General features: G+C 41.3%; 1 protein-coding gene across 11 annotated transcripts in view; it reads left to right on the top strand.

The window, feature by feature from the left end:
• Vps13d (vacuolar protein sorting 13 homolog D) overlaps positions 1 to 13,303 on the top strand; it is a 246,848-nt gene that overhangs the window by 31,665 nt on the left and 201,880 nt on the right. For 10 of the 11 annotated variants that reach the window (XM_074081327.1, XM_074081326.1, XM_074081325.1 and 7 more), the window contains 4 exons: positions 2,562 to 2,694; positions 5,722 to 7,929; positions 9,804 to 9,955; positions 12,105 to 13,136. In XM_074081327.1, coding sequence (XP_073937428.1) covers positions 2,562 to 2,694; positions 5,722 to 7,929; positions 9,804 to 9,955; positions 12,105 to 13,136 — 3,525 coding nt within the window. The remainder of the gene's footprint in view (positions 1 to 2,561; positions 2,695 to 5,721; positions 7,930 to 9,803; positions 9,956 to 12,104; positions 13,137 to 13,303) is intronic. The other variant, XM_074081332.1, reaches the window with a different exon arrangement.

The following is a 13,303-nucleotide window of genomic DNA, read 5'->3' as shown; positions in this document are numbered from 1 at the left end:
TTTTTGCAGACTGCTAACCAGTTTTCCCAGCAGTTTTTGTTGAAGAGGCTGCTATTTCTCCATCGTATATTTTTAGCTCCTTTGTCAAAGACAAGTTGGTTATAGTTGTGTGGCTTCATATCTGGGTCCTCTATTCTGTTCCACTGGTCTTCATGTCTGTTTTTGTGCCAGTACCATGCTGTTTTTATTGTTATTGCTTTGTAAAGGGCGGCATTTTTGTGAAAAGTTCATTACATGCCATAGATAGGCTTGCCTTTATCAGTTATATAGATTAAGTGAACCCAAATTAGGAAATCCTTATCAGATAGCATAAATAAAAATCTCAAGTCTTTAACACCCAAAGTTTAATTTAAAGCAAAACAAAACAAACAAACCAAGAAGAAGTAGAAAGAATGGCTGTAACCAGGTCATGGGTTTCCTTCTACTGGGAATACTTTCAAGACTGTCTTTGCCATTTTTCAGACCTGATAGTCTGCGAATATTTCACATTAGAGCTTCCCTTGGCAGCAAATAAACAACTAGAATGAGACCCACTTGCTGTGCCAGAGTATAAAGGTTACTTTGTGGTGCTAAGTGACAAGCTGATGTGAATACACCTTGAAGGTTTAGAGTTTCTGACCATGTGCTGTGGCGGTGCACTGCCAAGATCCAGCAGTAGATGGACAAATTAGAAAGAGCTCAGCCAGGTGTAGATGGAAGGGATGGCAGAGGTGTTCAAGGTGGAATGCCTGGGGATTTGTGGTATGGGATAGAGAATAAGTCCAGCTTTGCACGTGTGTGTGTGTCTGTGTACAAATTATATCTTGTTGTCTTAGACAAAAGGTTGTTTCTGATAATATTTATATAAATTAGCTTTTACCATATACATTCAGTTGAGGCTAATTTTAGTTGTAAGGAAGAACAACTTACAAATTCATGACGTGTTATTTATATTTCAAACATCAAAGCTTGTTTTTCCTCAAGATATTTTGGCATGAAAGTTCGTGGTTACCAACATAAAAATATTTGGATTTCAACATTTATTTGAATTTCATGATTTCTATAATACTTTGAAGCACTGTGCCATGTAAATTAGAAACAAACTTTTTATTTATTTATTTTTTTATTATTCATATGTGCATACAGTGCTTGGGTCATTTCTCCCCCCCTGCCCCCACCCCCTCCCTTACCACCTACCCCGCCCCCTAAATACCCGGCAGAAACTATTTTGCCCTTATCTCTAATTTTGTTGTAGAGAGAGTATAAGCAATAATAGGAAGGAACAAGGGTTTTTGCTAGTTGAGATAAGGATAGCTATACAGGGAGTTGACTCACATTAGTTTCCTGTGCATGTGTGTTACCTTCTATGTTAATTCTTTTTGATCTAACCTTTTCTCTAGTTCCTGGTCCCTTTCTCCTATTGGCCTCAGTTGCTTTTAAGGTATCTGCTTTAGTTTCTCTGCGTCTAGGGCAACAAATGCTAACTAATTTTTTAGGTGTCTTACCTATCCTCATATCTCCCTTGTGTGTTCTCACTTTTATCTTGTGATCAAAGTTCAATCACCTTGTTGTGTTTGCCCTTGATCTAATGTCCGCATATGAGGGAGAACGTATGATTTTTGGTGTTTTGGGCCAGGCTAACCTCACTCAGAATGATGTTCTCCAATTCCATCCATTTACCAGCGAATGATAACATTTCATTCTTCTTCACGGCTGCATAAAATTCCATTGTGTATAAATACCACATTTTCTTAATCCGTTCATCAGTAGTGGGGTATCTTGGCTGTTTCCATAACTTGGCTATTGTGAATAGTGCTGCAGTAAACATGGGTGTGCAGGTGCCTCTGGAGTAACCTGTGTCACAGTCTTTTGGGTATATCCCCAAGAGTGGTATTGCTGGATCAAATGGTAGATCAATAGAAACAAACTCTTTTAAAAAAAAAAAATTTTAAAACATGTATTTGATTTTTGATTTATAATGCATTAATAATATGAAGGAATTTCATTGTCACACATGCCTACAGTGTATCTTTTTTTATGCATAGAGATATTCCTCAAGGTTTATTTATAGGAATGCAAATTATAAATAATTTAAATAAACAACCGTGAGGAGCTGTTAATAGTATATCCACTTGAGGGATTATAAAAAGTGAATTTATGTTTTTTTTCATTTTTATTAGCCTGTATTCATTGTACAGGGGATTCATTGTGCCAGTTCCCAATAGCTTTGCATTATACATTGGTTAGATCGCCCCGTGTATAGTGTATCTTGAATAAGTGCGCCCCTGCATTCCCCCTCTCTCTCTTTTCCCTTTTCATACAGGAACAGGGTCTTTCCTAGACCATGGATATTTAAAGTACAAACAGCCCCCTAAATTAGTAATTTGTTAATTTCTCTCTCTGCCAGACATTTGGCTGTAACACCTGCAGTCCTCAGCATTGGGTGTGCTTTCATCTCCAGCCCGCCCCAGTTGCAGTGGCCACCACAGTTCTAGCTTGGCCTGGGTTGCGCCACGGTAAAGCTGCTCAGGTCACCAGTCACAGTTAGCCATGATGAATGGATGTTTATTTCATTCTTACAGGAGGAGAGTAAACGGTGGACTGTGCGTTTGGATATCTCTGCCCCTCAGGTGATATTTCCTGATGACTTCAAGTTTAAGAATCCTGTGTTAGTTGTTGTGGATCTAGGGAGAATGCTGCTAACCAATACCCAAGGTACAGTGTCAGGGTGAAGTAACTAAGCTGTCTCTAGAGACACAGCTGTCTGTGCTTAACTAAGTCAAGCTTAACAAAAGGTTTATGTGACATTTTTAACCTCTAAAGTTCACCTGTTACTTTTTAACATCAAAATTTATAATTCACACCAAAATTTATGATTCAGCTGGGTGTGGTGGTTCACACCTATATTCCCTATACTTGGGAGACTGAGGCAGGAAGATCATGCGTTCAGGGTCAACCTGGGCTACAAAGTGATATCCCATCTCCTCCCAAAAAAGTATGTCAGTTATTTTTGGCATATTGGTAGAATTACATAACTTACTACTGTTTAATTCCAGAATATTTTCACTGCCCCCTTTCCCCCTGCAAAGAAACTCCAGACTTATAGGCAATCACTCTATCCCCCTACTTTCTGGCAGCCACTAAATTTCTTTTCCTGCTCTTATGGATTTGTCTATTTTAAATTTTTTGTATTTTGGAATAATACAACATGAGGCCTTTTATGTCTGACCTCTTTTTTTTTTTATTATTTTTTGCAGTACTGGGGTTTAGAACTTGGAGCCTTGAGTGTTTGCTAGGTGGGTGCTCTGCCGCTTGAGCCATGCTCCCAGGCATTGGTGTTCTTTTTTTTTCAGTGGAACTGGGGTTTGAACTCAGGCTTCATGCTTGCAAAGCAGGCACTCTACCACTTGAGCCATATCTCCAGTCCATTTTGCTCAGGTTATTTATTTATTTATCTGGTGGTACTGGGGTTTGAACTCAGCGTCTCATGTTTGCTAGGCCTGCATTCTACCACTTAAGCCACTTTGCCAGCTCTGCTCTGGTTATTTTGGAGATGGGATCTTGTGAACGATTTGCCAGGGGTGACTTTGAATCGTGATCCTCTGATCTCAGCCTTCTAAGTACCTAGGAGTATAAGCATGAACCACTGGAGCCTAATGTTGGCCCTTTTTTGCTTTAGTTATTTCTTTTGGATCAGTTCTTGCATTTTTGCCTAGTGTTAGCCTCAGACTGTGATCCACCTATGCCTCTCATGGAGCTGGAATCACAGGCATGCGCCACCATGACTGGCTTGTTGGTCAAGATGGGATCTTACTAACTTTTTGCCCAGCTGGCCTCAAACCATGATCCTTCCGATCTCTACCTCACAAGTAGCTGGAGTTACAGGGATGCATTACTATGCCTAGTTGTTTGGCTTTTTATTTAGCATAGTATTTTCATTGTTCATCCATGTGTAGTATATATATCAGTATATCACTTATTTTTATGGCTGAACCTTGTATGGATATACCACATTTTGTTTATCCATTCATTAGTTGGTAGATATTTGAATTTGTTTCCATTTTTGGCTATTTTGAATGTGAATGATCATGTATAGGTTTTGTATACATTTTCAGTTCTCTTGGATTTGTACCTAGGAGTGGAGTTGCTGGGTCATGAGGTAGCTGTGTATTTAATATTTGAGGAACTACCAAACTGTTTTCCAAAATGACTATGCCATTTTATTTATTTATGTACTTATTTATTTAGGTGGTACTGGGGTTTGAACTCAGGGACTCATACTTGCTAGGCAGGTGCTCTACCACTTAAGCCACTTCACCAGCTCTTTTTTAAAAATCTTTTTTGTAAATTATGTCAGCCCATTTTTGTGTTGGGTATTTTCAAAATAGGGTCTTGCAAACTATTTGCCTAGGCTGGTGCAGAACCATGATCCTCCTGATTTGTGCTTCCTGAGTAGCTAGGGTTATAGGCGTGAGCCACTGGTGCCCAGCTGGCTATGACATTTTATATTCCCACCAGCAGCATGTGAAAGTTTTAGTTTCTCCACATTCTTGTCAGCACTCATTAGCATCTGTCTTTTTGATTATAGCCATTTTTGTGGGTAGTCTGTGTAACATTGTGTAAATTAATAAACACTCTTTCCCAGTATTTAATTTCAAGGATAGAGATTTAACCTATTTTGATTAGTGGCATATATAAAAGGAGACACCTGGAAGATAATTTCATTACTAATACTAGATTCCAATAGTATTTATTGAGGTGGGGTGGAAGAGTGAGAGGATTCATGGGGTAAAAGAAATTGAGGCAGTTTATCAGCTAATCTCAATATTGCCTTCATCGAGAAGACTTGAGAGAGAGGAAGGTAGAGGACTTGAGCAGGAGTGGCAGGTTCCATGCTATAGAGGATGTTAGAAGGGAGTGAGATCTGAATACAGGGTCACAGCACTTCAGAAAGCACCTTCTTAGATGGATAAAAAACTGTGGAACTGGTAAGCATTTCCGCTTGTCTCAGTACCACGTGGCTACAGAGAAGATTGAGAATATAGACTATAGGGTAGAAAATCTCATATTAGCAGAGCACTGGTGGTTCACGCCTATAATCCTAGCTACTCAGGAGGCAGAGATCACGAAGATTGCGGTTCTAAGCTAGCCCCCGCAAAAAAGTTTATGAGACCCTATCTTGAAAATACCCAACACAAAAAAGGGCTGTGGAGTTGCTCAATTGGTAAGAGCGCCTGTATAACAAGTGTGAGGCCCTGAGTTCAAATCCCACCATTGCCAAAAAGTAGAAAATCTCATATGGAGCTGTTTCTGCCCACTAAGCCCAGATCTGGCTCTTCGAGGTACTCCATGGAACAAGACAGATGAGACCTCTCTTCTTTCAGAACATTGAGACAAAGGAAAAAGTACATCAATAAACTGTAGAGACATGAGTGGGGTTGGTACAGCTCAGAAGCTGGACAAAATATTGGGAGCAGCTGGTGGCCTCTGCACCCCTGTCCTTGGGGACGGGGTGGGGGTTGGGCAGCAGAGATCTAACTTCTCACAATCATATATTTTTATTCTTTGTGTTTGGTTGATAATTCAGGGTGAATTAAATTTCAGAATACCTTGCTTGCAGTTTTCACCCATTTAAAAAAATTGAAGCTGGTGGAAGCTCTCCTTTTCACCATTATTACAGTAAGAGAAGGGGAAGAAGATATAGCAGATACAGACTGTGAGCCTTCTCTGTTTTACTTGCAGTTGACTCCAAGAGCAAGAGTGGGGACAAGTCAGCCTCTGAGGAGAGTCAGTTCAGTGATGACGAATATAAGACCCCTCTCGCCACACCTCCCAGTACCCCACCTCCAGAGACACACCATGGAGAGAAGACACCCCCTTTTTCTGGAGTTGAATTTAGCGAAGAGCAGCTTCAGGCACATTTAATGAGTACAAATATGTACGAGAGGTACTCTCTGTCGTTCATGGACCTCCAGATTATGGTTGGACGAGTGAAGGACAATTGGAAGCATGTCCAGGATATCAATGTTGGACCCACCCACGTGGTGGAGAAGTTCAACGTTCACCTGCAGCTAGAACGCCGGCTCATTTACACTTCAGATCCCAAATACCCAGGGGCCGTGCTCTCAGGCAACCTGCCCGATCTAAAGGTCCACATCAATGAAGATAAGATATCTGCTCTAAAGAACTGCTTTGCTCTCCTCGCCACTCCAGAGATGAAGACTTCTGACACTCAGATTAAAGAGAAGATTTTCCCTCAGGAAGTACAGCGGGGAAGCTTGCAGGACTCTGTAATGAACCTAACCCAGAGCATCGTGATCCTGGAGCAGCACACCCGTGAGGTTCTGGTGGAGTCGCAGCTCCTCCTGGCCGAATTCAAAGTTAACTGTATGCAGCTTGGTGTTGAGAGCAGTGGCCGCTACATTTCTGTGCTCAAGGTATTTGGCACCAATGCCCATTTTGTGAAGAGACCTTACGATGCTGAAGTCTCTCTGACTGTTCACGGCTTGCTCCTTGTAGATACCATGCAGACCTATGGTGCTGATTTTGACCTTTTGATGGCTTCTCATAAGAACTTAAGTTTTGATATTCCAACAGGAAGCCTCCTAGATAGCAGAGCGCAGTCTCCTGTCTGTGGACCTAATGTGGCTCGCTTAACTGACATCGCCATCCTGAATGACCAGTCAGCAGCTAGTGTTCCACTTGAAAGAATTCTCACCAAAGAACAAGAGTCCCTCATTAAACTGGAATATCAGTTTGTGAGTTCAGAGTGCCCGTCCATGAACTTAGATAGCACTCTTCAGGTGATCTCATTACAGGTGAATAATTTGGATATTATCTTAAATCCAGAGACAATTGTGGAGCTGATTGGTTTTCTGCAAAAATCGTTCCCCAAGGAAAAAGATGATTTGAGTCCTCAGCCTTTAATCACTGATTTTGAAAGAAGCTTTAGAGAACAAGGAACTTACCAGTCTACCTATGAACAAAACACTGAGGTTGCAGTGGAGATCCATAGGCTTAACTTGCTGCTCCTCCGGACAGTTGGAATGGCAAATGGGGAGAAATACGGCAGGAAAATCGCAACTGCAAGCATTGGTGGCACCAAGGTTAACGTCTCGATGGGCAGCACCTTTGACATGAATGGTTCGCTTGGCTGTTTGCAGCTTACGGATCTGACACAAGATAACATGAAGAACCAGTATGTGGTCAGCATTGGAAATTCTGTAGGCTACGAAAATATTGTCAGTGATATTGGCTACTTTGAGTCTGTATTTGTCAGAATGGAAGACGCAGCCCTGACTGAAGCTTTGAGTTTTACATTCGTTGAGAAATCTAAACAGGAGTGTTTTCTTAATCTGAAGATGGCCTCATTGCATTATAACCACTCTGCGAAGTTCTTGAAGGAGTTGACGTTATCCATGGATGAACTAGAAGAAAATTTTCGAAGTATGCTGAAGAGTGCGGCCACCAAAGTCACCACAGTATTGGCTACCAAGACAGCTGAGTACAGTGAGATGGTGTCGCTCTTTGAAACTCCAAGGAAGTCCCGGGAGCCCTTTGTCTTGGAGGAAAATGAGGTCTATGGGTTTGGCCTAGCTTCGCCTCGTGCGGATACCGTGAAACTCATTTTGAACATAAACATCCAATCTCCAGTCGCTTCCATCCCCCGAAAGCCTGGGAGTCCTGAGCTGCTGGTGGGACACTTAGGACAGATATTCATCCAGAATTTTGTGGCAGGAGATGATGAATCCAGGGGTGATCGTTTGCAGGTGGAAATCAAAGACATTAAATTATATTCTTTGAATTGCACCCAATTAGCAGGCAGAGAAGGTTCTGGGTCTGAAGTCGGTCGGACGTTTTGCCTGCCCTCCGGGTCCACTAGTGCTACCAGTCAGGAGGAAGCTCATTTCACCAGACATGATTTCTTTGAATCTTTGCATAGAGGTCAAGGTGAGCATCAGTCTTTGTTTCATTTTGTTGAATGGTTCAACACCCAACTTAAGTAGTTCTTCACTGAAAACAACAACAAAAGTCTTTCCTCTTAGAATTACTTCAGTTAATATTTTAAGAAATCATAATTGAATTTCAGTTGAAATTCACCTTTTTCATTTAATACCATGTTTGGGAAAATAATTTTTTAAGTGTTCTCCTTTGAAATTGGTGACTGGATGCCAGCACTAACAGACTGAACTATTTGGTTTTAGTTGATCAGATCCAGAATGCAAACAAGAATTTCGTTCCTAGAACCCTGGAGCAACCCAATACTGAAAACGGTAGAATATTAAAAGGAGAACATAAATCCACCAACTAAATTTCATACTCTATTCTTTAATCTCTCATGCTATCTTGGGCTACAAAGTTAACTAGTAAAGATTTATAGTTTAGAACAAGACAATCAGATATACTGGACCAGATTAAGCAACTCTAACAATTCATCCACTGAAGTCTCTGTAAATGAGCAGAAGGCATAGGTGGGAGGATCACAGTCTGAGGCCATCCCAGGCAAAAAGTGCATGAGACCCTATCTGTGGAGAAATTAATGTCTTGGAACCAGACACCAGGGGTCACGACTATAATCCTAGCTACTTGGGAGGCAGAGATCAGGAGGATAGTGGTTCTAAGCCAGCCAGGGCAAATAGTTTATGACACCTTATCTCAAAAAAACCCTTTACTCTCTCTCTCTCTTTCACACACACACACACACACACACACAAAAACACACAAAAAGGCTGGTGGAGTGGCACAGGTGGTAGAGCTCCTGCCTAGCAAGTGTGAGGCTCTGAGTTCAAGCCCCAGTACTGCCAAAAAAAGAAATTAGTGTCTTGGAAAACTTCTGTGGTTTTCAGATGTTAATTCAGTGATCCATTTGTTTGGAGTAAAAGTAAGAATCTTGTATTTAGGCCTAATGAAAGGAATTAATCTGTACCTGAAATGTTGAGCAATTTGGTTTAGTTTAAACCAGTTTGGGAGGCTAAAAGAAATTTAACATAGTCTCTGGACTGAATTACTGTTTATCACATCATATATGTGTGTGCGTATCTGTGTGTGTAATATTTATTATTGTTATTATTACTTGTTTATTTCTTGATGGTGCTGCTGTTTGAACTTAGGGCTTCATGCTTGATAGGCAGGTGCTCTGCCACTTGAGCCATGCCCACAGCCCTTTTTTGCTTTACTTAATTTTCGGATAGGGTCTCATGTACTTTTTGCCTGGGATGGCCTCAGACTGTGATCTTCCTACCTATGCCTCCTGCTTAGCTGGAATTACAGTTGTATACCATCACGTTGCCCAGCTTGTTTGTTGAGATGGGTTCCCACTAACTTTTTGCCTAGTCTGGCTTGAACTGCAGTCCTTTAGATCTCCACCTCCTGAGTAGCTAGAACTATAGGCATGAGCCACCATACCTGGCCTTTACCGTATCACATATATATACACATGTATGTGTATGCATGAGTGTATATGTGTGTATATACACACACACACATATATATACCAAATATATATACATATTATATGAAATGTAAGTATGTATACACACATACATAATACATAATTTATTAAAAATATTTTACTACATCATTTTGAAGCTGTCAAGTAGAGCATGTCATGAAAATATTATTTTTTTTTCCCCTTATAAATTTTTCTTATATCTCTGCTTGCTGTGAGTTTTGGTTTCAGGACAGTCTTTGAAGTTTGCACTCATAGACCCCAGGTGACAGGCCACTCTGCCCTTCTTGTTTCAGAGTAACTCATAGGCTGTTCATCATCAATAACAAGGTAAATATTCATGTTTACAGCCTGTCATTCCCTCTCTCTTTCTCAGCTTTTCACATCCTGAATAACACAACCATTCAGTTTAAGCTGGAGAAGATCCCCATAGAGAGAGAATCTGAATTGACTTTCTGTCTCAGTCCAGACGGCCTGGGAACTGCTAGCATCATGAAGATTGAAGGAAAGTTTGTCAATCCAGTTCAGGTAAATGTCTGATTGACTTTCCTGTCAGGGCAGTTGACTGTCAGGTTGAGTGTCGTTATCTGAGACACTTGGGACTAGAAGCGTTTCAGACTTTGGAGTTTTTCAGATTTTGGAATATTTGCAGAGACTTTGTCTGCTGAGCATCCCTAATGTGAAAATCTGAAATCTGAAGCTTTTCGTGTTATGTCAGCTCTCAGAAACTTCCAGGGGGATTTTGGATTTAGATTGGGATGCTCAAGCATGTGTTTATATATTACATAATCATATTTCACTTCAGTTACGATATGTTATATTTTTGTGCATATTAAATGTTGGAAGGAAATATATAATTTCCAGGAAATATCATTAATGCTTGTTGTTAGTGTTGAAAATTGGTTCTTTTATCACGTCATTTTGTCACTGGGTAGTCTTGTTCCTTTCTTCCTGTGAAGTAGGTGTGAGTTGCATAGGGGAGGAAGGCAGATCTTTAATTCCATGGCCATTCAGAAATAGGTAAATTGTTTTTTAAAGTTTCAGAGTCTCTTTCCCAGGAGGATATGATTCTTGTCATGCTTGGACTTTCTTGGTCCAGCCTATAAAGCAATGTGAACTGCTGACATCCTTTAGAATTAGTCTTCCCTCTCTGGAGGGATAGGCCAGGATAGGGATATCATCTGTGTGCATGTGTGTGTGCATGGTGACCATGTATGTGTCGATCCTTGCTCCTTTAAAAGTGTCATTTTTTCTGATTTCACAGGGACCAGAGCAAAGAGCACTAAAAAAAGGCAGGATCTTAGTACAGTGGACTATTGTCCCGGGCTGTAACTGGTCTGTCCCATGGCTTCTCTGGAGTACCCCAGGAGTGTGGCTAACAGAAAATGTGTACCTGTTGCCATCAGTGCTCCTAGGTAGAGGTCTCTGGGTGAAACAACTTCTTCCTAGCTTTTCTTCTCAGGCCAGGCTTTCAGCTCCTTAGTAGTAGCTACCAGTATGATTTTTTTTTTTCACCCTAAATCAAGCATGTGGTATGAATGCTCTTGGATTACATTGGCTTATTCTTTGGTCACCATTTACTTACCTATTTTTTGTTGGTACTGGGTTGAAACCTAGGGCCTTATGGTTGTTGGGCAGCCACTCTACCACTTGATCCATGCCCCCAGCCCTTTTTTGCTTTAATTATTTTTCAGATAGGGTCTTGTGTTTTTATCCAGGACTGCCTCAGACCTTGATCCTCCTATCTATGCTTCCTGTGTAGCAGGGATCACAGGCATGTGCCACTATGTCTGCTGGCTTGTTTTTTGAGATGGAAATCTCATTGACTTTTTTTCTCTGGCAGGTCTCAAGCCCTCCTATTATTCTCTTCCTGAGTAGTTGGAATTAGGCATGAGCTGCTGGTTCATACCTGGCTGAAAATATTTTTTAAAATAAGAAATTATAATAAAAAGGAAAATAAGAGACTGGGGATATAACTCAGTGGTAGAGCATTTGCCTATCATGCATAAGGCCCTGGGTTCAGTTTAATTCCCAGCACTGCAAAAAGAGGGAGAGAGAGAGAGATCAAGAAACCCAAATAACTGCAGATAATCATTATTACTGAAAAAGTACTAAATAGCCTGTCTTAGAAGCATGCGTTTTTTTTTTTTTTTTTTGATGGGACTGGAGATTGAATTCAGGGCTTCATGCTTGCAGAGCAGGTGCTTTACTGCTTGAGTCACACCTCCATTCCATTTTTTGCTCTGGTTATCTTGAGAACTATTTGCCCAGTTGGCCTTGAACAGAGATCCTTCCAATCTCATCCATCCAAGTAGCTGGGATTATAGGCATGAACCACGATAGCCCAGCTAGAAGCATGAGTATTGCTCCTCAGTCTTGTGGTACACCACATTATACCTTGGACAATACTCACTTAGATTTCTGCAGTTGCTTCTTGTGGATACCGTGATTTTATTGACTCCAGCATATAGTCAACATTTATTGAACATTTATTGGACCTACAGAGGACCTTATGAACAGAAGGGAGGCATAAAAAGGTAAAGCCAAAATGAAAGAGACAATCTTGCTATCGACTAACTTAAAACCTCATGGGAAACCCAGAAATACAAATTGGAAATTTAGAGGTAGTGCAGTTAGTAATATGGGAGTAACTGAATTGTTCCCTTTGAATATGCAGGTGGTGTTAGCCAAGCATGTGTATGAACAGGTTTTACAGACGCTGGACAACCTCGTGTACAGTGAAGATCTGACTAAGTTTCCAGCCAGTGCTTCCTCCTCCCCTTGCCCTCATTCTCCTCTGCCTGCCCTCAGTTCCTGTGGAGAACCTTCTGCAGAGAGGAAGGAGAATGGATTGTTCAGTCACTCAAGCCTCTCTAGCACCTCTCAGAAGTCCTTGTCCATGAAGGAAGCCAAAGCCTTTACTCAGATTCAAGCCAACTTTTGCATATCAGAACTTCAAGTTCAGTTGAGTGGAGATCTGACCTTGGGAGCCCAAGGTCTGGTGAGCTTAAAGTTTCAGGATTTTGAGGTGGAATTCAGTAAAGACCATCCTCAGACATTATCCATTCAGATTGCCCTGCGCTCTCTCCTGATGGAAGACCTGTTGGAGAAAAATCCAGATTCCAAATATAAGAACCTCATGGTGTCTCGAGGTGCTCCCAAGCCATCAAGCTTAGCACAGAAAGAGTATCTTTCTCAGTCTTGCCCTTCAGTATCTAATGTGGAGTATCCTGACATGCCTCGGTCTCTCCCTTCCCACATGGAGGAAGCTCCTAATGTCTTTCAGTTGTATCAGAGACCCACCTCTGCATCCCGGAAAAAGCAAAAGGAAGTCCAAGACAAGGACTGCCCCTTGACCCCACCTCCTTCTCCAACAGTAGAGGAACCCAAGGTGCTTGCTGGAAAGGGTAAATTTGATGATTCGCTGGTACACATTAACGTATTCTTGGTGGATAAGAAGCATCCAGAATTCTCTTCGCGTTACAGTCGGGTGAGCCGGAGTATCGACGTTGACTTTAATTGCTTGGATGTGCTGATCACTCTACAAACCTGGGTTGTGATACTGGATTTTTTTGGAATCGGCTCCACTGCAGACAACCATGCGATGAAGGTGCCACCTGAGGATATTCTACAAAATGTGAAGTCAGAATCTAGTGCTTTAGTAGGGTCTGAGCTTCAGGAGCCCATTAACACCAAACTGGACCTCAAGGTATCAGCTCCCTCTGGTTCCTTTAGCTTCTCAAAATGAATTTGTGTGTTTATTTAACTGCGAGCATTTTATGTTTATTCTGCATGACAGCTTTTCTTGGAAGGGTAGTTGTTATATAGGGTAGACATTAATGTCTTAGGAAGGTTTTGATGTAGATCCCACCTCGA

This window comes from Castor canadensis, chromosome 7, assembly GCF_047511655.1.
Source record: "Castor canadensis chromosome 7, mCasCan1.hap1v2, whole genome shotgun sequence".
In the NCBI taxonomy this organism is placed as follows: Eukaryota; Metazoa; Chordata; class Mammalia; order Rodentia; family Castoridae; genus Castor; species Castor canadensis.
This window is presented reverse-complemented; position numbering and strand designations above follow the sequence as displayed.